This window comes from Ambystoma mexicanum, chromosome 6q (assembly GCF_040938575.1).
Source record: "Ambystoma mexicanum isolate Mex_15411 chromosome 6q, UKY_AmexF1_1, whole genome shotgun sequence".
Lineage (NCBI taxonomy): Eukaryota > Metazoa > Chordata > Amphibia > Caudata > Ambystomatidae > Ambystoma > Ambystoma mexicanum.
In genome coordinates this window covers 154,564,434-154,590,126 of record NC_090937.1, presented here as the reverse complement: position 1 = coordinate 154,590,126, position 25,693 = coordinate 154,564,434, and the positions used below count along the sequence as shown (strand labels likewise).

The window sequence follows — 25,693 nt, the reverse complement described above, 5'->3', positions numbered from 1 at the left end:
CTCCTTGCGGTGCGGGCCATTCTGCTTCGCTGGCTTCGCCCCGCACCCCCCACGCATGCGCAATGGCTCAACGCTCTCACATGGGCCTCAGACACTGATGAGGCATGGTCCTGTCTACAACCAGTTCACTCGAGGCCTAGAAATGTCTGGACCCAGTTTCGTTCCCATATGTCAGACTTAAATGCGACACCTGATACAACTCCCCCAACTACTTCACCCGCCCATGCGGGTGATTCACCCTGAGCCAAAGGTTATTTTATGTTGTCCTCGCACTGTATGCATCCTTGATGGAAAGTGTTAATGTTAGATGCTCTGCTTGTATGCCTGCATTGATACTACTGTACCCACCTTATGCTTACCCCCTGTACTGTTCGTCTGTATTTTGCTGCCAAGCTGTTCAATTAAAAAAAGGTTTAAAAAAAAAAAAAAAAGGCGCCAAATCATCAAACGCATTCAGCCGTAATGGAAACCTTGCTTAGTCTCCTTCGATCCCTGCTGCCAAGTTCCTTCCAAGGGCTTTGTTTTCAGTAACCACGACAAGGAATCCACTGACCAGGTATTTGGATGTGGACCCTGAAGTCGTTCTACTGCAAAATCTTCAATGCTGAGGTACTGTGTTGGCTTTGGTATGTACTTAATATAAGCCTGTTAGGATTTCTGTGTAGCTGTGGAATGTCTTCTGTGTTGGGGAGGCCTCTCCAGTGCACCCAGTCCCACTGCTAGAATCCTGCTAGATATGTATATTCACAATCCTGTGTATATATGACGCACGCCAGTATTCAAATGTGGCTTTAGCCCACCTTCATAATCCTGTTTAGATCTGAAGCAAGCTATCATTCACAATTCTATCTTAATGTGGTGTTAGTAAATTCCCAATGCAGTCTAGATGTGACAATGGCTAACATTCTCAATTATATCTAGATGTGGCACTGACCGACATAATTCTTTATAGATGTGACACAGACTAATATTCACAATTCTGTGTAAGCGTGGTACTTGCTAATGCTCAATTCTGTCTGGGTACGGCGCAGGCTATTCATAATTCTATCAAAATGTGGTACTTGCTAACATTCACGATCCTATACTGATGCGGCGCAGGCTAATGGTCACAATGCTATCTAAATGTGGCACCTACTGACATTCACAATTCTGTCCAATTGTCGAACATACTAATGTTGATTTTAAGTGTCACTTGCTAACATTTACAATCCTATCTAGATGCCATGCAGGCTAATGTGCACAATTCTGTCCATGTGTAGCACATACTAGCATTCAGTTTATATAGATGCGACGCAGGATAGTGTTCACAACAGTATGACATTAGAGGCAACATTCACAATTACCTAAATGTAGCACATGTAAGTAGTCACAGTTCCGAAGTAGGGTAATGTAGAGTGGCTGGATTTTCTGGAGTAGAGTTATTGCTCTACTCCCCACCCATGCCACACTTACTTTGGTGGTTGCTGCTGGTGGACAGCTGGCCACTGGCTTCAATGGCTTCCCCTGCGGACACGATCTGGAGCCGCCCTTAGCCGCAAGCGACTGCTGAGCAGAGGGCTGCCCAGGGAGGGTCCGTTTAGACCAGAGAGCTGGCCAATCAAGGGTGGAGGGAGGGCTGGGAGGTGTGAGGAGAAGACACAAAGGGCTTGTTGAAGCAAGCGCTGCATGTGGGGCTAGGGGCACCAACAATGGTTAAAGGCAGCTGAAAAGCCCAACAGGGTCACAGAGTCGGAGCGGCTCACCTGGAAGGAGCTAGTCTGCCTGCAAACCATCCAGGAGTAAGAAGACTTGGGGAACAGGATCTACAACAAGTGCACATATGGCAAGGATACCATTTGAGTAAGAGCAGCAAGGCGACGAGGGCCTGGGTGCCCTGCCGGTGCCCCATCTTCCTATTCCGCTGCCACCCCCTCAACTACCTCCTAGAGACCCCTCAGACCTTCTCTCTGCACTGAATACTCTGGTCTCTGAGATACGGACAAGGATGCCTATTGCGGCAATGGCCGACCCCCTGGCATCGGAGGAACTACCTTCCAAGAAGAGGAGGCACCCTCCCTGATACCCCTTGCGCCGCCCCACCCCCCCAAGAGATGAGACGGACCTGGATCCGGCAGGCATGGACGACTATGATGGTGGGATAGGGAACCTCCCGTCGCCTCCTCCCAGATCCTCCCCACTAGACGAGATCAACTCTTTTCATTCGATCTCCAGAGCTCTTCCTGCTCGCTCCAGAGGAGAAAAGGAGGGTTTCTTATACCAGCGCCGTGAGGCGAAGAGGAAAACATCCTCTCGTCCCACTTCTGGATGACATTTGGGACGAGGGACTGTCCCTCATGAAGAATCCTTCTACAGCCCTGGCGAAAAAGATTGCCTTGAGAAGTACTGGTTGCCGGACTCTGCACCCAAGTGCTTGCAGGCCCAACCATAGCCAGACTCTGTGGTATCGGCTGCGGCCAAGAAGTCATCGGGTGCTTCTTCCTCGGCAGCGTCCACCCCTCCGGACAGCGACGGGACGAAATTGGATGCTATGGGACAGCAGGTTACCTACTCAGTGGCCACTACCATCAAGGCCGCCAACGGCTTCGCCATTGTAGCGCGCTACGACCGCGAGCTATAGTTAAAGATCGCCCCCATCCTGGACTACCTCCCCGAGAACAAGAAGTCGGAAGTGTTGGAGATTCTGCAGGAAGGCGAGGCGGCGTTGGACCACGTCATCACAGTGGCCATGGACATCGCCGACTCGTGGTTCTGCCAGATGGGCAATGGTGGTTGCCTTCGTCCTGGCTGGCTCAAGGCCACCAAATTTCATCAGGATATTCCGACGAGGGTTTTGGACATGCCCATTGACACAGATAACCTCTTCATGCCTTGTGCACTCTACCGCAGCAGCGTCTGTCTTTTCGTCCCTCAGGAGGCAAGTCCCAAGGACCTTCCAAAGGTTTCGGTGGGAGCTCTTCCTACCACCAGCGCTCCCGCTCCTCGGCCCAGGACCACGGCTTTCAGATTCAGAGGAGGACGTTGTCGTCGCCAGGGACGCCAGGGTGGCCCTTCGACATCCAAGCAGGACCGAACTGGCCGTGGCGTCTGGCCCTCACCAGTGCACCCCGGTGGGAGACCGACTGGCGACCTTCGTCGGTGTTTGGAAGACCATGTCCACCGACCGTTGGGTGTTGGACGCTCTCGCCCACGGACACACCTTGGAATTTCAATGGATATGTCCTATAAGGCCACATGTGGCCTGGCAGGAAAATCGTGTCCCTCAGCTGCTGCTGAAGGTGCGGGCCATGCTTAAAAAAAGGGCACAATGAACTTTTTCACCAAAAGTCTCAGAGGATGTTACGCAGTGTACTCTAGGTACTGCCTCGCGAAAAAGACAGGGGTTTGGAGGCCCATCCTCGACCTCCATCGACTGAACAAATACTTCAAGTCACAGATGTTCTGCATGGTCACTCTTCAGCACGTGTTCAGAGAGGGAGACTTTGTCGTTGCTGGACTTGGAGGATGTGCATTTTCACATTCCAATCCAAAAGGGACACCACGTTTCTGCTCTTAGTCGTTCAGGGGAAGCATGACCAATTCAAGGGCCTCCCCTTCGGACTGAAGTCAGCGCCAAGGGTCATCGCCAAGTACCTGGCGCTGGCTGCGGCGCATATGAGACTGCAAGGGATTCAAGTCTACCCTTACTTGGATGACTGGCTCATCTGGGCCAGTTCAAAGACAGTGCTGTCGACCACACGGTGAGGACCGTCGTCCTACTGACAGATGTGGGGTACTCTGTGAACAATGCAAAGTCCTGCTTGACTCCATCGCAGGACGTGGTGTTTCTGGGATCCCGACTCAACTGTGTTGTGCCTGGCGTCAGTCGGCAGAAAGGATAGCGGCCATCTTGGGCAAGGTGCAACGGCTGTTTGCACTGAAGATCGCCACAGTGAGGACCATTAAGTCTGTGCTCGGCATGATGTCATGCATCTGTCTCATCCGACTCTGTAGACTACGGATGCGTCCGTTGCAGGAGTTCCTCGACTAGCATTGGATGCAAGTGTCGGGAAGCTTCCAGGACAAGATCACACTCGATAAGGGCTTCCGCTGAGTGAAAAGGTGGTGGGGAGTGCACACTCACCTGTCCAGAGGTGCAGATTTCCAAACCCCACCACACCAGGAGACTGTCATGACTGACGCCTCCCTGGAAGGATGTTGGGGGGGGGGGGGGGGCTCACACCGGAAGTCTCCACGCCAAAGGCCTGTGGCTGACGGAGGAGAAGTCGTTGCACATCAATGTGCTGGAGCTTCGAGCAGTGTTTTGTGCCCTCCAGTCCTTCCGTCCCTTAAGGGCAAGGTGGTGCGAGTCTTCAGACAATACCACCACGATCAGGACGCAGGGGGGCACCAGATCCCTGCCGCGCTCTCCAAAGAAGCGCAGGACCTATGGCACTGGGCCATCGCTCAGGGGGATGTACCTATTCCATTGCATCTGGCAGGAGTAAAGAACACGGTCACTGACTCCCTCAGCAGGGAGCTACGATCGTGCCACGAGTGGGAACTTTGGCAGGATCAAGTGGACCAGCTGTTCCTCAGATGGGGCAGTCCCCAGATCGATCTGTTTGCAAAGGCGATTCACACCATGTGCCGAAGGTTCGCCAGCTGTTTTCCCCAGCCGGGGAGCATGAGGGATGCATTTTCATTCCCCTGGGACGGCCTGTTTCTGTATGCATTCCCTCCGTTGTCCCTTCAACTCATCAATCAACTCAGTCGGTCAAGGTGCAGGATGATCCTAATCTCACCGGCTTGCCCAATGCAGATCTGGTACCCAGACCTTCTCAGCATTTCGGCGTCCCTTCTGGTAAAGCTGCCAGTGGTTGCGGATCTTCTCACCAGGGATGGAGATGCAATTCTGCACCACGATCCAGAATCGCTGAACCTGAAGGTCTGGCTCCTGCAGTAGGAGCTCGGGGCCTACAGTCTCCCAGCGAACCGCAAGGAGCTGCTTGCCAAAACCAGAGCATAGTCTACTCTAAAATGCTACAGACATAAATGGTAGAGGTTCGTCATTTGGTGCCCTGCACAGAAGATTGACCCTCTACGAGTCACGGCTCCACAGGTACTACCGTATTTGTCATTGGCCAAAGCAGGACTGGCCCATGCCTCCATCAAAGTTCATCTGGCAGCGATCTCCCGCTGCACCAGAGTTCCTGGTCGGTCAGCGTTATGGTCCCACTGCATGGTTAAGGAGTTCGTCAAAGGACTGTTCCACTGAAGTTCTTGTCGTGTAAGACCGCGTTCCTCGTGGCCATCACCTCTGCACGACAGGTGGGTGAGATCCAGACCATGTCCTGTAAGCCACCTTGCTTAACTTTTCACGACACAATGGTGGTGCTCCGGGCGCGCCTCTCCTTCATACCCAAGGTGCAGTTGGACTTTCATCTAAACAAGCCCTGTGTTTTTTCTGTCTTCATCGCCGGCTGAGAGGACTTTGCACTCGCTGGATGTTGCTAGAGCGGTGAAGTTCTATCTGGACAGCACAAAGTTTCCGGAAGACGTCACAACTTTTTGTGTACTTTGGCCCTGTGAACCATGGGAAGGCCCTCTCCAACGCTTTCATTTCCAGGTGGCTCTCTGGTTGCGTCACCCATTGTCACTGGCCGTCGGAGCCCATTCGACCAGAGCAATCTCTGCAATTACAGCGTTCCTATCTAGTGCGCCCCTGCTGGACATCTGCAGGGCTGCTACATGGAGGCCGAAACACCCTCACGCGATTTTACTGTGTCAACGGGGATTCCAGGGAGGAGTCCAGAGTTGGCCAAGCAGTGCTGTGCAACCTGAGCCTGGTGAGGAGGTAAGAGATGCTTATGTTGAGCCTTGCCACCTCCCGTGGTTGTGCATGTTGAGTACTGCTATGTATTTGTTCATGAGCAGTTGAATCCATGCCAGACCCCATGCTGGAGAAGAAACAAATTACTTACCTACAACTGTTCTCCAGCATGGGTTTGGCTTGGATTCACATGCAGACCCTCCCACCTACCTCTCTGCGGCTCTTCACTTGGTCCTACTTTCTCTTTACTTGCTACCAAATCTCAAGATGGCTGCCAGAGGAGTGGCTTGGGTTTAGGGCAGTCATTGGCTGGGGATAGTATGACCCAGAGCCTCAGTGATTGGTTGTTAGGAGAAAGACAGTTCAGAACAAACTGATTTTTTTTCTTTTACTGAGGATTCCCAGCATGACGATGGGGAATATTTGAGCATGTGAATCCATGCCAGGCCCATGCTGGAGAACAGTTGCAGGTAAGTAACTTGTCCCTCATTATTGCCTATTGCCCTTTCTAAAGGTTTATTTTAAAACGGACTGTTAAATTAATAAATATTTTAATAAGAAACCTTGAGCATAAGTTATTTGAATACTCGTCACTGTGAATGTGTTGCATCTCTACAGCTCACATTGACCCCTCTTGAGATGTCTGGCTGCTCAGTCACTCTACCAACTTGTGTAGTACAGACCTATACCAAAGGTTGGGTTCTCTATTGCCAAGAGGACGAGACTGGTGTAGTCTTCCTCAGGGTTACTACATAGAATCTTGGCTAACATTCGGGCCCCCAATACTTAGCTGGAGCCCTCTTTGTTTCTGTGCTTTGGGGATATTGTGGAGAATGTTCAGATTAGTGCCAAATTCCTCCCACCTTGGAGACCCCCAGCTCTTTTGCTGGACTTTGGGACTTTGAACTTTTAATTTCTACATGTTTTCTGTTTTGTTGCTTTTGGTTGTGGAGTTTGAAACTCCATAGGCATCATTTTGTACATTGTCACACAGCACCTTTCAGTGCAGTGCCACAGGTAAGTCTTTTAGATTTCCCAAAGGTTTATTCTCTGGGATAAACTGTTTCCCAGAGCAGTAAGTGAAATTGACTGTACTTACACTTGTAACTTTCTAGACCCAGCACACACTATCTTACAATGGGGTGCTGGAGGGGTTACTTAGTAACCCCTTTGTCTAGCTTCTCATGTAACATTTTTTGTTACCCTTTCCTCACTTAATGGCTGGTGGCAATGGCTTACTTTTCACTACCATTATGGGATTTTACCACGGGCTGTGCTTGCACCCATGGGTGCCATTTTTGTCAAAATGGCCCTGTTGTCTTTTTTTCGCCATTTCTTTGTGGAAAGGGACTTCTTGAGACTTACTCTTCATGCCAACCAGTTTTGGACCCGTTCTTTGCCGGGCTTCATGTGTGAAACCTGCCTCTGGCTCCAGGTTGTCTGGCAGGGGCAGGAAGTGAGGGAGGTGCCCGAAACTTCCTGGGCTTAGTCTCCTAGGAGACCCAAATGCACTCTGTGGTGATTGGCTAGGACTCTGAAGCTGCTTCCTCCTGCTCTATTATATTTGTATTGCAGTATTTTCAAGAGCCAAGTTATTGGATCTGAGGGTCTTGCAAGAGTTTTTTTTTTTCTCGATAGTGTTGAGGTAGCTGGGGGCTTTGTTCGTAATGCATTTATGTACCACAGTGTTTAGAAAATTATTCTGGCTTAGATAGGCAGCCAGTGATTTTCTAGCCTAATGTTGGAAATGTGATCTGATTTCTTCATGCCTAGAGCCGCTCTAAGGATTTTGTTCTGCAGTAGTTGTACCTTTCAAGGGGATTGGGTCCTTCGACGTATTCCATATCTGACAGTAATCACCACAGCTGTGCTGCTTCTGAAAATGTTTCTGCGCCGATGACGTCAATACGCCGTCTTCGAGGACCTCGTCCGACGTCACCGGATGTTATAAGTAGGACGCACAACACCAATAGCCTCGGTTCCGTTTTTTCCGCGAATGTGTTCGCTTCGGAGATCTTGGTGCGGCTCGACTCTTAGTTTCTGTTCTTTCGGTTCTTCGAACCTGTTTGTTGTGAAGTTTATCGGGATGTCTTCCTCTTCTTCCACCCCGCGTGGGGACTGCGGGTCCAAGATGTTGGTGACGGACTCGCACGACGTCTGCCTCTGGTGCCTCGGGCAGGCCCACGACACAGATGATTGTGTCGACTGGCAGTCGCTTACGTCCAAGGCCTTGCGTGAGCGTAAGAAGCTGTTGGTCAGTAAGGTGTCCAAGCCCCGGAAGTCGAGGTCCACTGGGCTTTCGACGGACTATTCGAGGGTGACTCTCCGCATCGTTGTCGTAAGTCTAGGGGATCTTGGTCCTGGAGTGGGTCCCGCCATTCCTCTGCCTCTTCAAGGCACTCACGGAAGCGACGTCATCGCTCGCCGTCCTCATCCGAGGACTCCGCCCGTCGGCAGGTTGCTTATCCCACCAAGAATGCGACTACGGAGGATTGGGCTTCCTTTGGTAAGAAAATGTTGGCGAATCTTGAAACGCAGGGCACCGGTCCGTCCGTGCCTCCGAATAGGGTCAGGCGTGACCGTATTAGAGACACCACTCGTACGCCTTCAGGCTCGGGTGGTCGGCACGATTCACGGGAAAGGTCCCGCTCGGACAAGGGGAATCGTTCTAGTCATGGCTGTTCCAGGCCCGGTCATCGACGCGCTCGAGCCTGTGCACCCCTGTGAAGTCTTCGAAGAAGGCGCGATGCCTATGGCGCCGAGGTCATCAAGGGACTCTCTCGAAGCTTCGCCTCAGAGGAAGTCGTCGACTCCATTGGCGCCCAGGCTGTCGAAGGACACGATCGGGGCTCCGCCCTCGAGGCCTGTGTCGATGCTGTCCGCACCGCGTTCAACGCCGATTCACTCGACGTCCTAAACGCCTTTAGAGGCTGTTTTGTCAGAGGTACACTGTGGCACGGGGGAAGCCCCTAGAAAGGCTCTGGCCAAGGCATATGTCTTTGTCCCCTATTGTGCCCACTTTCCACCATCTGGAATATATTTGAGGTGGATGAGGGTTCTGAAGATGGGTTGGTTCCTGATTCGGTGCCAGACGAGATTATCTCTGGTCATAGCCAGATTGAAGACCTGCGTCAGTCACTGCACGATGCCAGTGGTCTGGACACCTCTCCGGAGGTGGAGTTCTGTAGGCCTGAGCCTGGCACCCATGGCGAGTCCTCATACCGGCGCCTGATGTCGAGGGTCACCGAGTACTTGGGTGGTCTGCTCCACCAGGGGATTTTCTGCAGGATGACCTGACGGATATCCTTGACCAAGATCCACCAACTGACCCGGTACTGCCATTCCATATGGCTCTGCAAAGAAGGGTGGCGGCGGCTTGGACTGCTCCGGAGAGTCTCCTGGCAGTGGGCGAGTCTTTTCTGCGAAAATACTGCCCAGCCAGTAGCGACCCCTGCTACTTGACCACGTACCCCACTCCGTAGAGTTTGGTGGTGCAGGCGGCTGCGGCCCTAGCAAAGCAGGCGTCTTATCCTACATCCCTCCTGTTAGGGACGACAAGCGTTTTGATGGTTGGGCGAAGAAAGTGTTTTCTTCAGGGGGTATGGCTCTTCAGGCAGCCTACTCCATATGTGCCTTGTCACGTTTCACGTACACTCTGTAGAACTGTTTCCTTAGCGGCTGAACATATTCCCGAAGGGGACGAACGGGATGGTTTCTGATGTTTGTTAATCTGCTTAGAATCACATGCTGTGCATAGTCCGACATCCAGTGGTCACTGCAGAGTATTGCATTTTGTTTTTCGTAGTCAAAGGGGACGTCGACAAGTCGTGTCTGTAACACTATCCCTATAGTGATGTGCAGTGTACCCACAATCCCTCACGTGTCGAGGTCCCTCAGATTGTTTTTTCCGCCCAGATATTGGTCGCCTTTACACGGAGCTCCTCAAGAGACATTGCAAATATTCACTCGACCATTTGGTCGTTACTTAACTTTACCTCACGTTAGGTTCCTCCTTCGACTAAGCCTTTCTCCGCCGACAAGATCTTCGACGGCTGTGCCTTTGACGGAGCCGAACACGTGGCCTTGCCTCGCCGGCCTGAAACAGTAGGGAGAGTGGTGTTGTGGGACATTTGTTTCTCTTTAAGAATGCCTTTCTTTCCCCACTTTTTCTTTCGGGGTTGTTATCACATCTGACCGTTTTCTCAGCTATGGAGAGGACACCTTTAGATTTTGGCCGCGCTGCAAGGACAAATTCACCTGGAAAGACCAGTACAAACGGTGCAACCGTTGCTTGCCCCTCGACCACAAAGAAGACGGTTGTGCGGCCTTTAAGCTTCTTAAGCCTAAGACTTTAAAGGAGCGCAGGGTCAAGAGGTGGGCAGCCTACGTTATGTCTAGGTCCGATTCCTCACCTGCCGCCGCCGCTGAAAGTGATAACCCGACCTCCGCTTCGGAGGTTGTACACCCCTCTAGGGAGCGGTCATGCTCCTCGTTGTCTGTCCCCGGCCCCGACAAGCTCGGCTCACGCCCTGCTTATGGGGATGAACACCCCGGCAACACTGACGCACACAACCCACGGCTCTTCCTCGTTGAAGATGAAGAAAGCATTAGCGCCAACGGAGACGCAGGTCCTACCGGCGGCCTCCAGACCGTAAGGGTCCAAAGCCCCCCTCGCAACCGCAGACGCGACCAGCGACTGGGCTACCCCCTGATAAGGGCGCTATCACCAAACCGCCAGACAACGTGCCCTGTCGGCGTAGAGAACGCAATACCTGTAACGTCGGTGCCAGAGGAACCTTTGACAGATCATTTAGTCGTCAAGAGCTTGGCGCGTATTGTTTCCACCAGTAGCCAGAGACAGACGGCGAAAGAGACGCCGAATACCGCTTGCAAGGCCAGGGAAATGCCGAAAAGGACAGAAGGAAGGCAGGAACTGCCCCCTCCGTCGAAAGGGACTCCTAGCCTACTAGAAGGCTTCTCAGAAGGTGATGGGAGTTTATCCTCGACGTCAAAGCATTCACAGGCCTAAAGCCTTCCCTCCCCCCCCCCCCCCCCCCCCCCGCCCAGACCGCTCTGGGTTACCACACAGGACCTTAGAGAGACTCCAGTTTTGTATGGACAAAATGGAGTTTTATGTGTACTCCATACCTACCCACACCCAAAAGACCAAGAGAGGGACCTCAGGAGGATCCCAGGGCTACGTACCCTAGGCAGTTTAACACCATCCAGGAGGATGTAGTTATATGACCTCACTGAAGAGGACTCCCACTTTCATGAAGATGAGGAGTTCTTATCTAACGAACAAGAACAAAACCTAGACCAGGAAGGTTTTGAGGATAACCCAGACATGGGTGGTGGGGGCTTTGAAGAAGACCCAGAAGAAGGTGCTTCACAGCCGTGGCAGTCCCCATCGGCGTCCACAGACCCCGACGCCCTAAACCTGTACCCCTCCCCCCCGCCGCCCCCACCCAAAGACTCGCCAATCAGGAATACGTTGCCTATAGACTATCAACCTACCTTCAATGCACTACTACGCAAAGCAGCAGCGCATTTCGAAATCGAGACTGGGGAAATTTCTCCTAACATAGACTTTGTGGAAAAGATCATCAAGGAGAAACCCCCTGTCAGTCAAACCATTCCCCTCCTCGCCTCAGTAAAGAGACGAATCATTCCTTCGCTATCTACACCCGCATTGGTCAGAGGGGTCAACCCAAAGATAGAAAAATTTAGTCCTTCTCCATTGGACCCGTTATACATCAGGGGACACTGGGTACCAGACTCCTTGGTAGTAACAAATAGCGGGACCCCTTCCCTCCCTCTTCTATCAACCAGCGAGGCACCACCAGATAAAGAGGGTAAAAAGCTGATGGCATAGGTAAAAGGATTACAGCCTCGGCAGCCTTTTCCACCAGGATTGCAACAACTACTCCTTACTGGCAAGTTATGCAGATGCCCAATGGAGCAAACTACGCAAAGACATCGCAGAGGTACCTGAACCCCTAAGAACTCTGCTTCTGAGGGAACCTTAGTCAACCAGAGCATCGTTAAGAATACCCTAGATGCTGCAGAAACGGCTGGCCGTTCCCTAGTCCAAGAAATCTTCCTCAAACGTCATGTCTGGCTAGGTAATTCAGGGTTTAAACCCGAAACGCAAGCATCTCTCACTAACAAACCAATAGAGGATGCCAACCTCTTTGGGAAGGCGGTGGATGACGCACTAGAGACTGCAAAAAAAGGAATTTGACACCATTAAGACCCTAGATCAGATTTCAAGGCCTCCCAACAAGCAAGGTTATGAAAACAGATGCTTTTTTCGAGGCCAACGCCATCAACAGCAGCAATACTCTGCAGGCAACTGGTCCTCGAATCAAGGAACCCAGTGGCAAATACACCCAGAGAGGACAGCGTCATGGCAAGGGAAGAGGTCGGGGTCCCACCCCTAGAGGTTCCCAAGCCACCAACACCAAATGACCTGAAGATTCGGGTCCCCTTCCATGCATCGGCGGTCGGGGGCCGGTTAACATCCTTTATTCCAGCATGGGAGGGAATAACATCAGACCGCTGGGTACTCTCAACCATAGCCCGCAGCTACTGTATAGAATTCAACCGCTCCCCGACGTACAGACCCCCAAGGGGACGACGCCTGTCACCAGAGCACCTTGCCATCCTTCAAGTGGACCAGCTACTAGAAAAAGGAGCTATAGAGGTCGTGCCTCTATCACAGGTAACGGAAGGTATTTATTCAGTGTACTTCCTTGAGTCCAAAAAGGACTTAACCATGCGCCCTGTGCTAGATCTGCGCCCAGCGAAGAAATTTGTAAAACCTCAATTTCATATGGAGACATTACAGCAAGTAATCCCCCCGTTATCTCAAGGGGATTACATGACAACACTGGACATGAAAGATGCATACTTTCATATTTTAATGTTGCCAGCACACAGGAAATACCAGAGATTCATGATGGAGGGCAAACACCAGTTCAGAGTGTTACCCTTCGGCATAGCGTCAGCGCCGAGGGTATTCACGAAGGTACTGGCAGTGGCAGCGGCCCACCTGCGCAGGTTGTCCATCCCAGTATACCCTTGGCTCATAACAGGGGATTCTTACGAGACATGCTTCTCAAATACCCAAAAGACTGTAGACCTTTTGTTCCAACTGGGGTTCTCCATCAACGAGAAGTCGTCCAGCCTAGAGCCCAGCCAGATCAAACAATTCCTAGGGGCTCTAATTCGAACAAAGGAGGGCCTTGTCTTCCCCTCCAACCAGAGGGTCCAAAATGTGCTGTTTCAGATCCCTCAATATGTGGCCGGTCTAGAGGTGACGGTGTGCAAAGCAATGCGTTTGCTGGGAGTGATGGCGTCATGTATATATTTGGTACCTCACGTGCGCGACTGCGCCCAATGCAAGAGTTGCTCAACAGCCAGTGGTGTCAGGACAGCGGACAATGGGACGATCTAGTGGTGGTCTCGCAGGCCTTGGTTCTCCCGCTACGGTGGTGGTTGAAGGAAAAAAACCTTGTAATAGGGAAACCATTCACCACTGCCGCAGTGGAGCCCACTCTAACCCCAGACACACCCCTCACACGATGAGGGGCTCACCTATCCCATCAGACTGCACATGGAGCGTAGCGTCCAAACACATAAACTTGCAGGAACTGTTGGCGGTCGTCAAAGCACTGAAGGCTTTTCAGGCACACCTGCAAGGGAAGACAGTGATGGTCCTCACAGACAGAACCATAGCCATGTACTATCTGAACAAGCAAGGGGAACTCACTCTCCAGGACTGTCCAAGCTGTCCCAGAACATCTGGAAGTGGGCTCTCAGACACATGTTCCTGTTGCCACAACATGTACCAGGGGAACTCAATCTGCTAGCAGACGAACTCAGCAGAGACTTCCCTCTGCCCGCAGAGTACGAATGGCGGTTACAAGAAGACATTGTCTTTGTCTTCACACAATGGGGATTCCCAGAAATTGATCTGTTCGCAACTCTGGAGAACTCCCAGTGCCAAAATTACGCCTCCAGGTACCCCCAGAACCAATCCATGGGGAACGGACTATCGATACCATGGTCGGGGAAATTTGTTTATGCCCCCCAGCCCCCACCCCCGACTCCCCTTCTCAACAAGATGGTGCACAAGATGCACCAGGAACCAGTCACCATGATACTAGTGGCCCATATGTGATCACTTGATGGAGATGTCTGTCTCCACCGGTGAAACTACTCTGCCTGTACAACATGCTGTCACAGGACAAGGGCAAGACACTACACCCATGCCCACAGAGCATGAACTTAGCAGCATGGCTCCTGAGATCATAGAATTTGGTCATTTACAACTCCCGCAGAGATGCATGGACATTCTCAAGGAAGCTAGAAAGCCTGACACTCGTCACTGTTACTCTACAAAGTGGAAACGATTTGTCATATGGTGTAGAAATAAGAGCATCAACCCGGTTGACTGCTCTCCCACACAAATTGTTCGGGGGTGGTTTGTTTGGTTATGGTGGTCATTTTGGATGGTTTAGCTTGGTAGGCTAGTGTTTATACAGTGCCTATGGTGGTAGGTGTGGCAGGGACAAATATGCTAGGCCGGTTTATAATTCGAGACCTAAGTCTTTGGGTTCTGTTGCTACTCTGTAGGGAATCAGTTTGGATAGCTTGTCTTTAGTGTTATCCCAGTCTGGACAAAGTCGGGTGGTTAAGGTCCGTGATCTGTCTGGTGCATCTAGATGCGCCGAGGACCGGGTAAGTCATTTTAGCAGAGTTATTGGTAATGAATGTGTAGGGTTTTGGAGCAGTTTGTGGCTTTTGAACATTGCTGGGGTCCGTTTGGGTGTTGGTCTTCTGATCATACTGGGGGGAAGGGATTGGTATGTGGTAGGAAAGGAGTGGGGCAGGGGATGAGGTGGTGATGGGGCATGCTGCTCTGAGGTCTGAGGAGACCATTTTTGGGGATAAGGAAGTGGGAGCCTGTGCATGGCAAATCGCACGTTACAATGCAGAAAGGGAACATCATGAACATTAACCAGCCTGGCAATTGTTTAGTAAAATTTGGAGGGCTAATCTAATGTCCGTGGATTGACTACTGCAGACGGCTTAGAGAGGAAGTGGCTGGGCAGGCATAACACAGATTCTCCAGCATGGGGTCTGGCATGGATTTACATGCTCATGAATATTCCCCGTCAGGCTGGGAATCCTCTGTAAAGAAAAAATCAGTGTCAGTTTCGTTTCTGATCTGTCTTTCTTAGTAGTAACCAATCACTGATCTCTGGGTCATACTGCCCCCAGCCAATGACTGCCCTCTCCCTAAACCCCGCCTCTGGCAGCTTTCCTCAGATTTTTACCGCACGCTCAAGTGTTGGAAGTTCTCGTGTTTAGCTCTCGTTTTTTTACTGCGTTTTCACATTTTTTCAGGGGAATTTCTCATTTTTCCGGTTTAATTGAGCCTCAAGCTCCACCGTTTCTACTTCCGATAACTGATTTCAGAATTCTTCTAGGACCCTCATGGGTGAAGTTTTCGTCGAGTTTACACTTCTTTGAGGATTCCAGAAGATCTGCGGCGTACCTCAACGGACATGGCCCAGGACAAAGGGAGCTTGACGCCCGGATCCAAGCTATTCAGGAACTGCCCTGGATGCGGATTATATAACGTTTTCAAGGAGGACGAGCATTCGCAATGTCTCTACTGCCTCCATGGGGACAAGACTCACGTGGAGAAGGACTGTGCGTTCTGCAAGAACCTTTTGGAACGGACCAAACAAGATCGTCGTTCCCGCCTCGCCACCTGGCTGGAGAAGGGTACAGCAAGTGAGAAGGCAAAGAAGTCGTCTGAGCGGGCTTCTAAGTCCTTTGAGGGCGCCCCGGCGACGGGGGCCCAACAGAAGGCCAAGCACTGTGAGTCTGCGGGCCCCGGGAGCGCTGAAAGGTCAGCCTCTTCGGTTGCCAAGCAGGGCGCTACTTCCCCGGCACGTTCGACCACGAGCCAGTGCTCTGGTTCGGGGAAGAGGAAGTCCGAGAACCCGGGTAGGCTGCTGGAGTGGACCCGGTCGATCTCTAAGGGGGAGCGAGGCGTTGACCCCCTCCCCCCCCCAAAAGCGAAGGCCCAGGACGCACCTAAGGTGGTGAGGGCCTTGATCCACCCAGCTAAGGCCTCTACCGAAGTGGTCTCTGCGACCCTGGCGGAGGAGGCTGAGACTACGCCAATGGAAACGGCCTCTGGGCCCAGAGTATCCCTGCCGCCGCGGAGGAAATCCTCTTTGCAGCCCACATCTAAGACCCCCGTGAAGCCCCCGGCTGAAAAAAAGGGGGGGGGGCGGTTTAACGCTTACCTCATAAACTCTGCGGGAGCACTTCTCTGGAAAATCTGTTTGAACTATTCTTAGTGTGCGTAGTTAATCTGTGTAGTCAGGTTATCTAAGAAGAAACATTCAGCAATCCTTAATATGCTAGTCTAATGCACCCATTCAGGAATTAGCTCTCTAACACTTCAAGGATCGTTACCTGTTATTTGTTGGTGAGCTCTCCATCCTGCTTCTACGCAGGGGCGCTTGTTCTGAAGAATGGAGATGAAATGTAGTTTTCTGAAGGGAGGAAGGATCGCTAGTGTGCGTGATATGAGGGAGAGGTAATTAGGACAGGGTAGGAGTTGGAAACTATCACTGGCAAAAATAGCACAATTAAGCCGTTCCATTAACAATTGACGTGCATGAACACCTAGTCTTCCCAAAACCAAACAATTGAGAAACGACTATGTGCGTGTGAACTAATGGCCAGAACAAAGTTAACTGCTGAGAAAATGTATTGTCCTTTTTTACATAAAACTCTAGCTTTGTGCGCAATGTGGTGTATGCTAACTAGTGGAGAAAACTTCCAACCGCTAAAAATATGACCCTAGTTAGTTCTGCTGACGAAGAGAAATTGTAACCCCCTATACATGACAACTCAAAACTTTGTCACAGAATTGCAGTACTACATAGCGTGTGTAAAAGGCTGACTGACAGTGGAACAACTTATTACAGCTGTCACAAAAACAAGGTAACTCAGCTGACTGGAAAAGCACGCTAAAACAAGGCGCAACAACATTAACAGCCAATACTTGCGATAAATGTTGGTTGACAAGACAACAAGCTTCAAACTGCTGAGGGAGATTCACGAAAATATTCCGCTGACGGGAATGAGCGCGGCAACAGTGCTGAGGCAGACGTGAAGGCAACTTCCGAGAATGCTGAACTAAAACCAAACACCATGGAATACTGTGGAAATGACTGGGAAGTACACGGCTAACTTCAGAGGAAATCTATGGAACTACGGTAAGGAGATTTCAAGAATGGCTGAGGAAAACTGTCTGGAACTGGCGCCGCGGTAAGCGTACACTGCGAAGCAGACGACGCGGAGCAGGTGCGGGGAGGGGCTTATATATGCAGCGAGTGTGAAGCACTAGACCATAACAATCACTTCGATAGAACCACTAGGCTGCCATCTTAGGTAATGAGGAAGTGTCTTTTACCATATAGCCTAAACATGGTTCTTTCCTTGTTACAGACCAAGCAAGATAAGCCGTGGTCCACAAATTCTTAGAGACTAATCTGGGGGCATGACCCAAGCTCATGACAGGCAGTGGCCGTTACAGACTCGGAATCAGCCTCTGAGGAGGAACTGGTGGAGACCGAGAGGGGCCTCTAAGAAAGGTCCATAGGCCTCAACGAGAGGTTCGATTCCCAGGGGAGGGTCCCTGCTGACGTGATCGAAGATGGCGACGAGGACGACAAACGGGGCCCAGTGGAGCGGCCATCCCGTCCGTCGCAGCCATTGCCCGAGCCCCAGGATAGCTCGGCTGCCATTTTGTTGGCAACCCAATCCTTACGTACCGAGATAAGGACGAGATTACCACGGACCCCGACGGAGGATCCAGAACCAGGCCTGTCGGGAAACCCTCCGAACAAGCGGAGGAGAGTCCACCCCTCTCCGCACTTTGTGCCCGCGAGGCCGGCAGACCCCTCATCCCCCTTGCCGGGAGAGGATACGGGGGACGGACGACGACAGCGGCGAGGACACAGCAGACATCCCGTCGTCACTACCCCCGCGGGCGTCCCCAGCCGACGAGGTTGGCTCTTTCCACGCCATGATAACCAGGGCATCCGAGCTCTGCCCTGAAGAACAGAAAGAGGAGGAGTTTCTGTACCAACGACGATAGGCTAAGAGGAAGACGGTCCTCGCGGTGCCTTTACTCGACGACATCTGGGACGAAGGGCTTACTGTCCTCAAGAACCCTGCCACAACACCCGCCAAGAGGGACAGGTACGAGAAGAAGTACCAAGTCCCCAATGCTGCCCCCTTGTGCCTCAGGGCCCAGCCCATGTCAGACTCGGTCGTCTCGGCAGCGGCTAAGAAGGCAGCGGGCGCAGCGGTTTCAACTTCCACTTCCCCGCCAGACAGCGAGGGTAAGAAGTTGGACTCTATGGGACGAGTCATCTCGGTGGCGACGATTAAGGCGGCCAATGCCTTAGCGATCGTAGCCCGCTACGACAGGGAGCTCTGGTTCAAGATGGCCCCCCCCTGCTAGATGACAAAAGGGCAGAGGCCCTAGAAATTCTGCAGGAGGGTGAGGTGGTGTCGGATCACGACATTACGGTGGCAACGGGCATTGCCGATACCGGATTTCGCCAACTGGGCACCAGAGTTTGCCTCCGACGACGAGGATGGCTCAAGGCGACAGACTTTCGCCAGGACGTCCAGGCCAGAGTGTTGGACATGCCGTTCGAAGGCAACAACCTCTCTGGTAAGGCGGTGGATGAGTCTCTACAGGCCATCAAGACCGACTTGGAGACGGCCCGGGCCCTTGGGGTGCTTCAGCAGCGACGGCCCTTTCGGAGCTCTGGAGGCAGACAGGGTGCCTCCAAAGTATCCAGCGGTGGCTCCTCCACCTACCGCCAGGCGGCCCGCTCTTCTTCCCAAGAGGCCTACAGAGGTCGCGGCAAGCAAGGGGGTTCCTGCCGTCGTCGCCAAGTAGGCAAGGCTGCTTCCAAGCAAGACTGACCCAGCCGGGTGGTCGGGCCCCCACCGAAGCACCCCAGTGGGAGGCCGACTGACGAAGTTCGTCAGCGTGTGAGAGTCCATCTCCACCGATCGTTGGGTGTTGGACAACCCTGGCCAACGGCACTCGCTGGAATTCCTAAAGAAGTGCCCTCGCATTCCTCCCGTGGACAGGAAGGAGAATCACGTCCCTCAACTGCTGTTGGAGGTAAAGGCGATGCTCAAGAAAGGTGCCATCGAGCTTGTCCCCAGAGGATACTCAAGGTACTTCTTCGTCAGGAAGAAGACAGGCGGTTGGCGCCCCATCCTAGACCTGCATCGGTTAAACAAATACATCAAGGCGCAGAAATTCAGGATGGTCACCCTCCAGCACTTGCTGGGACAGCTGGAGGAAGGCGCCTTCCTATCGTCGCTGGACCTGGAGGATGCTTACTTCCACATCCCCCATTCTAAAAAGGCACAGGAAGTTCTCCAGGTTCGTGGTTCAAGGACGCCACTACCAATTCAGAGCCCTACCGTTCGGATTAAAGTCGGCACCCAGGGTTTTCACCAAGTGCCTGGCACCAGTGGCGGCGCGGCTGCGCCTGCAAGGGATCCACGTCTACCCCTACCTGGATGACTGGCTACTCCGGGCAAGGTCAAGGGAACTCGACGTCGATCATACGGCGAGGACCGTCCGGTTGCTCACGGAGCTGGTGTTCTCCATCAACTACCCCAAATCCCACCTGGTTCCGTCGCAAGTAGCACTGTTTTTGGGGGCGAAGCTCGATAGTGGAGCAATTGGCCTCCCCTTCAGAGGAGAGGACCAAAACCATCCTGGGCGAGGTATGGCGACTGTTAGCCACGGACGTGGCCAGGGTGAGGTCCATCAAGTCCCTTCTCGGGATGATGTCCTCATGCATCTACCTTGTACCCCTTTGCAGACTTCGGATGCGTCTGCTGCAGGAGTTCCTCGACGCCCGCTGGTTTCAGGCGGGGGGCTGCTTCGAGGACAGGATCCCCCTCGACGAGGAGTTCCGTCGGGCGATCCTATGGTGGGGGCACCAGGGCTCACCTCACAACGGGCACAGACTTTCAAACCCCGGCGTTTCAGCAGACGGTGACTACGGACGCCTCTCTGGAGGGTTGGGGGGCCCACACCGGAGATCTCCACGCAAGAGGCCTTTGGCTCCCGTAGGAGAGGTCTCTTCACATCAACATCTTGGAGCTCTGTGCAGTGTTCTGGGCGCTCAAGTCGTTCCTCCCGTCCCTCAAGGACAAAGTGGTGAGGATCTTCACCGACAACACCACCATGATGTTCTACATACGGAAGCAGGGAGGCACCAGATCCCCAGCCATATCAAAGGAGGCCCAGGATCTGTGGCACTGGGCCGTCGCCCAGTGGATGTTTCTGGTTCCCTTCCACCTGGCAGGAATAAAAAAACACCATCGCAGACTCACTCAGGGAGCTGCGCTTGTGCCTCGAGTGGTAACTGCGCCATGATCAAGTGGATCGACTCTTCCAACGATGGGGCAAACCCCAGATCGACCTGTTTGCGACGGCGGCGCAGCTGAGGAGCATGGGCGATGCTTTCGCGTTCCCTTGGGACGGCCTGTTTCTATACGCGCTCCCTCCATTGCCGTTGCTGCTCCTCATCAGCCAGCTCAAGAAGTCCAGGTGCAGGATGATCCTCGTTGCGCCGGCGTGGCCGAGGCAGGTCTGGTTCCCGGACCTTCTGGACTTGTCAACATCCCCGCCAGTCCGGCTGCCGGCGGATACGGCTCTTTTCTCCAGAGAAGGAGGCGCCATTCTACACCACGACCCACAGTCGCTGAACTTGCAGGCCTGGGTCCTGCAGTGCTAGAGTTTGGAGGGTACGATATCCGGCTGATTGCAGAGAGGTTCTTGCAAAGGCCAGGGCGTCCTCAAGTCTCAAGTGTTACGGTCATAAATGGAAGAGGTTCTCTGTCTGGTGCTGTGCACAGAAGATTAACCCTCTGCAGATTACGGCCCCTCAAGTGCTGCCATACTTACTGTCGCTGGCCAAGGCTGGACTGGCCCACGCCTCCATAAAAATACATCTGGCTGCCATCTCCCGATATACCAGGACTACGGGACGGGCGTCCTTGTGGTCTGATCTCCTGGTAAAGGAATTTATGAAGGGACTATTCCGTTCATTCCCGCCGGTGAAGGCTCCTGCCCCGGCGTCGGAACTTAACATGATGCTGACCAGGCTCATGGGAGCCTCATTCGAGCCTATGCATTCGGCGCCCTTGAAGTTCCTGTCATGGAAGACGGCGTTCCTCGCGGCCATCACCTCTGCACGACGAGTGGGAGAGATTAAAGCCCTATCTTGCAAGCCCCCATACTTGACTTTCATGACACAAGGGTAGTGCTTAGGACGCACCCCTCCTTCATGCCCAAGGTGCCGTCTGACTTCTACCTCAACGAGCCCTTGGTGTTACCAGTTTTCTTCCCGTCGCCTTCGACGCCGGCCGAGAGGACTTTGCACTCGCTGGATGTAGCTAGAGCACTGAAGTTCTACGTGGACCACACACAGTTTTCGGAGGACGTCACAGCTATTCGTGAACTTTGGGTCTGTGAATCAAGGGAAGGCTCTCTCGAAGACTTCCATTTCCAGATGGCTCTCCGGCTGCATCATGCATTGTCACCGGTTGGCAAACCGACCGCTGCCCGGCCGTCTGAGAGCCCATTCAACCAGAGCGATCGCTGCTACCACGGCGTTCCTGTCTGGTGTCCCCCTGCTGGACATCTGCAGGGCTACTACGTGGAGATCGACGCACACCTTCACAAGATTCTACTGCGTCGACCGGGACTCCAGGGAGGAGTCCAGGGTCGGCCAAGCAGTGCTGCGCAACTTGTTTGCTTAAGGAGAGCCTGGTGAGGAGATAAGAGATGCTTAATGTTGAGTTGTTGTATTGGTTACTGTTGAGCCTGTTGCCACCTCCCGTGGTTGTGCATGTGTATACTGCTATGTATTTTCCTTTATTCATGAGCATGTGAATCCATGCCGGACCCCATGCTGGAGAAGGAACAAGTTACTTACCTGTTACTGTTGTTCTCCAGCATGGGTCTGGCATGGATTCACATGCAAACCCTCCCACCTACCCCTCTGCGGCTCTTCACTTGGTCATACTGCCACCTGGCGTGCTACCAAATCTGAGGATGGCTGCCAGAGGCGGGGCTTAGGGAGAGGGCAGTCATTGGCTGGGGGCAGTATGACCCAGAGACCAGTGATTGGTTACTACTAAGAAAGATCGATCAGAAACGAAACTGATACTGATTTTTTTTCTTTACCGAGGATTCCCAGCCTGACGGGGAATATTCATGAGCATGTGAATCCATGCCAGACCCATGCTGGAGAATAGTTACAGGTAAGTAACTTGTTCCTTATTCCCTATGCCAACCAGTTTGCCAGAGCTAAGGGTCTACGGCAATATCAGAATGATGGTAGATACATTCGTGAGCATAGCGGATAGGCCATTATGATTAGCTACAGAATTACGACATTGTGCAGGTAGGGAGCATAATTATCACGATCTACGGTTAGCTTGGATAGTGTCACAGGCACACTTGCAATACATTTGAGAAAAAAGTGATGACTATACATAAGGAAAAAATAGGGTTAATCACAGTAATGGCAGACAGTGAGTATAGCTATTTTGCATGGTATCATTGAGGAGCAAGGTAAGTCAGTATCAAGGGCGCATACATGAAAGTCTGTGTGGTTGCCTTATTAGGGCGAATGGCACTAAAGTTTGGGAAAAATCGATTTGCTCTGGAAGATCTTACATATTTTGGACTGACTCATCTTGTAGGGGACACTGGGATGCTTAAAGATAACATGTGGGACAATCGGACGTAGACCTGGTAGCACAGCGGGTGGTGAATGTGCTGTAATCGTCACACAGGCAGTATCGCAATGTTATATTGGCTACACGATTGATATGAAATCTTGTATAATGTATTCCCAGGTGTAGGTGGAGGTTCTGTTAACAATATTAGAGTACGTTGACAACAACACAATCAGCGTCTCCAAAGAGATAAAAACCCTGGGGGTTTATCTTGACTTAACCCTTTCACTCAAAAAAACCTCAATGGTGTCGCATTTTCCACAGCCTACACAAACTGATCTACATCTGCAAATCTTTTTTATGAACGCTAGCCAGAGCACTTGCTCTTTCCAAAATTGATTATTGTAACACACTATTCCTCGACACCGCGAAACACAACCCAAGTGAACTCCAGGTGCTTCAAAATAATTCACTAAGAGCTGCACTCAATCTACCGAGATCTTGCCACATCTCTACACATAGACAAAATGCCAACTGGCTGCCCATCCGGGACCGAATCACCCTACGCACGCTGGCCATCACGCACAAATGCCTCACTAACTCTGCCCCGAAATACCTGGCAGATAAACTCTGCCCCTACCAACCCACATGCATCACCAGATCCCCTCATTCTAAAACCTAGTGGTTCCAACGTACAACCTAAAATCAGCAGGTGGCGCCAGCTTCCCAGTTCAAGCCGCCAAATGTTGGAATGCTATCCCCACCACCCTCAAAACAGGAATCCTCCTTCCTCACCTTCAAAGCTGGCATAAAAAACTGGTTAAGCAACAACCCTTCTCAGTAAGAGGCTAGCTTCCTCCCATGCCTCGACCCTACTGTAACCAGGGTCCACTATTACATTTCCACTTGTACATCTCATATCCTGACCCAGCTGTAATGAGGGTCCTATTTGTTCTGTATCTGTATAACCTGTATACCTGTTTACACCTGTAACCTATGCTTTCAAGCGCCCAGTTACCCCAGGGTTCGGCGCGCGATGTAAGTAACATACAAATATACTTACGAGAGTTTCTTACTGGTGCTGTGTGCGGACAGCCGCAGACAGGCCCTTAAGGACGCAGCCCTTTGGGTGAGCGGCCAGCTTCCGCCTCCAGTCGAGGGGCTCGGCCTCAAATGGAATGGCGCAACCAATCAGCTGGCTGTGTTGGCGTATGTGTAAGTCCTCAGTGGCTTCCTAAGAATGCGGCGCCCATTTTCAACAGTCGCGTGGGTCACGAAAATATACTTGCTGAAACTGCGGTTTGGGGAGAAGAGCAGTCACCTCTTTGATGTTGGCACTTCACTGGATACGAGCTAAGCTGCTGGGCTTGGAGAGTTTCCATGAGGGAAATCGAGCAGCGCAATCTATTATCGATTTGTGGAGATCAGCTGCTGGCGGGCTCCGGCCCTTCCAGCAGGGTGAAGAACGACAAAATGAAATGGGGGGGGGGGGGGATTTGCCGCAGACAGGCTCATTCAAGCTAGGTGGTCTTGGTGAAGTCCTGTTTGAGCAGAGACTTTAGAAGGCTTAACTGCTTCCCTCCAAAGGTATAGAGCATCGGGTACTATGTTAGAATAGTACCCCATTTAGTGGGGAACTTTCACTTGTTTTAATTGACTTTAAATACCAAGCTGCTTTGTAACTGGACTGGGTTTTGCAATGTTATACTGATTTACTGCTATCTACTCACAAAAATCGTATTTCTATTTATTGGTTTGATTGCAATGTTTTGCAGATTTTGTTGATTTTCTAAAGAATCCAAACCTTTAACAAGTTGTGTTTTCTACAGGGTTCAGTACCAAACAAATTCTATGTGCATAATGACATTTTCCGTTATGAGGATGAGGTGTTTGGAGATTCTGAAGCAGAGCTGGATGAAGGTATGGTTAGTTAAAGCAGTTTGTCCCCAAACCATCCAACTTTTATTTTTGGTCCAGACCTCTTTTCTTGTATTTGGTCTTTAAAGAAATATAACAATTTTAATGTATACTTGTTGCTAGAGATTGTTGTAATAGCACAAAATAGCCATTCAATGGCAAGACTTGCCTTCACTTAAGTGGGATTCTATTTATGAAGAATATTAGAACTAGCCCTGGGAGAGAGTTCTGAAATGTTACACGTTGTGTCACAGGGTATTAAACTACTAGCCAAACTAAAGTAGAATAGCAAATCAGTTGTGTCTAGGAGATGGTGGGATGGTGTAGACGCACAGAACACTGACAGTAATCAGTTTATCCGGTGGTGACCTCTTATTTGGCCAGACCACAACAGCTGCTTGAGCAGGACCCTGCGGGCAGCTTTATGAGGGAGGATCGCATGGGGGAGAGGCAACCTCTGGGGATATGTCGAGGCTTCATTGGATGAGACATGGTATCCCCCATTTTCCCTAGAGGATAATCCTAACATACCCTCATGGCCTATTGCCATATGTCTCCTCATCCTCTTATGAAGGGTAGTAAAAACCTTTTCCATAGGCCAACCTTACAACTCTGATCTGCCTGGTGAAACCTATGAAAACACCTACTCCAGTTCCACCTACCAATCATCCTGGACTGACTTGACCTTGAAAACCCTTCATAATGTTTGTTGGGATTGATTTTCTATACTCTGGCCTGGTGGACAGACGTATAGAAGGCCAACCTATATTGCGACAGGGAAAACTCTGGGAAGATGTAGCTAAACCAGTTCAAGGTGGCAGTGACGAGGGTCTATGCGAAGTCGCAAGGTGGTGAGCATGTAAAGGGTCCATAAGAGTACACGCAATGGGACTCAGATTACACTTTGTAATCACTTTGTAATATTACATACTTTGACAGTATGTATAAAAATGTTAATTATGGCCAAATATCACTGAGCAATGACTATGAACAGATAGAAATATCACACAACATAATAGATTACATCGATAGTCACTTGGCGAGGACCTGTTTGGCACAATTGTATGCAGTACCCTTTGGGGGCACTACAACAACCCTGACTACAGGTAATGGGAAACCCAACCCTTGGTATAAGCTTGT

General features: G+C 51.5%; 1 protein-coding gene across 5 annotated transcripts in view; it reads left to right on the top strand.

The window, feature by feature from the left end:
* The window catches only part of G3BP2 (G3BP stress granule assembly factor 2), a 395,323-nt gene that overhangs the window by 244,849 nt on the left and 124,781 nt on the right, over positions 1–25,693 (top strand). For all 5 annotated transcript variants that reach the window (XM_069630575.1, XM_069630576.1, XM_069630573.1 and 2 more), the window contains one exon: positions 24,466–24,556. In XM_069630575.1, coding sequence (XP_069486676.1) covers positions 24,466–24,556 — 91 coding nt within the window. The remainder of the gene's footprint in view (positions 1–24,465; positions 24,557–25,693) is intronic.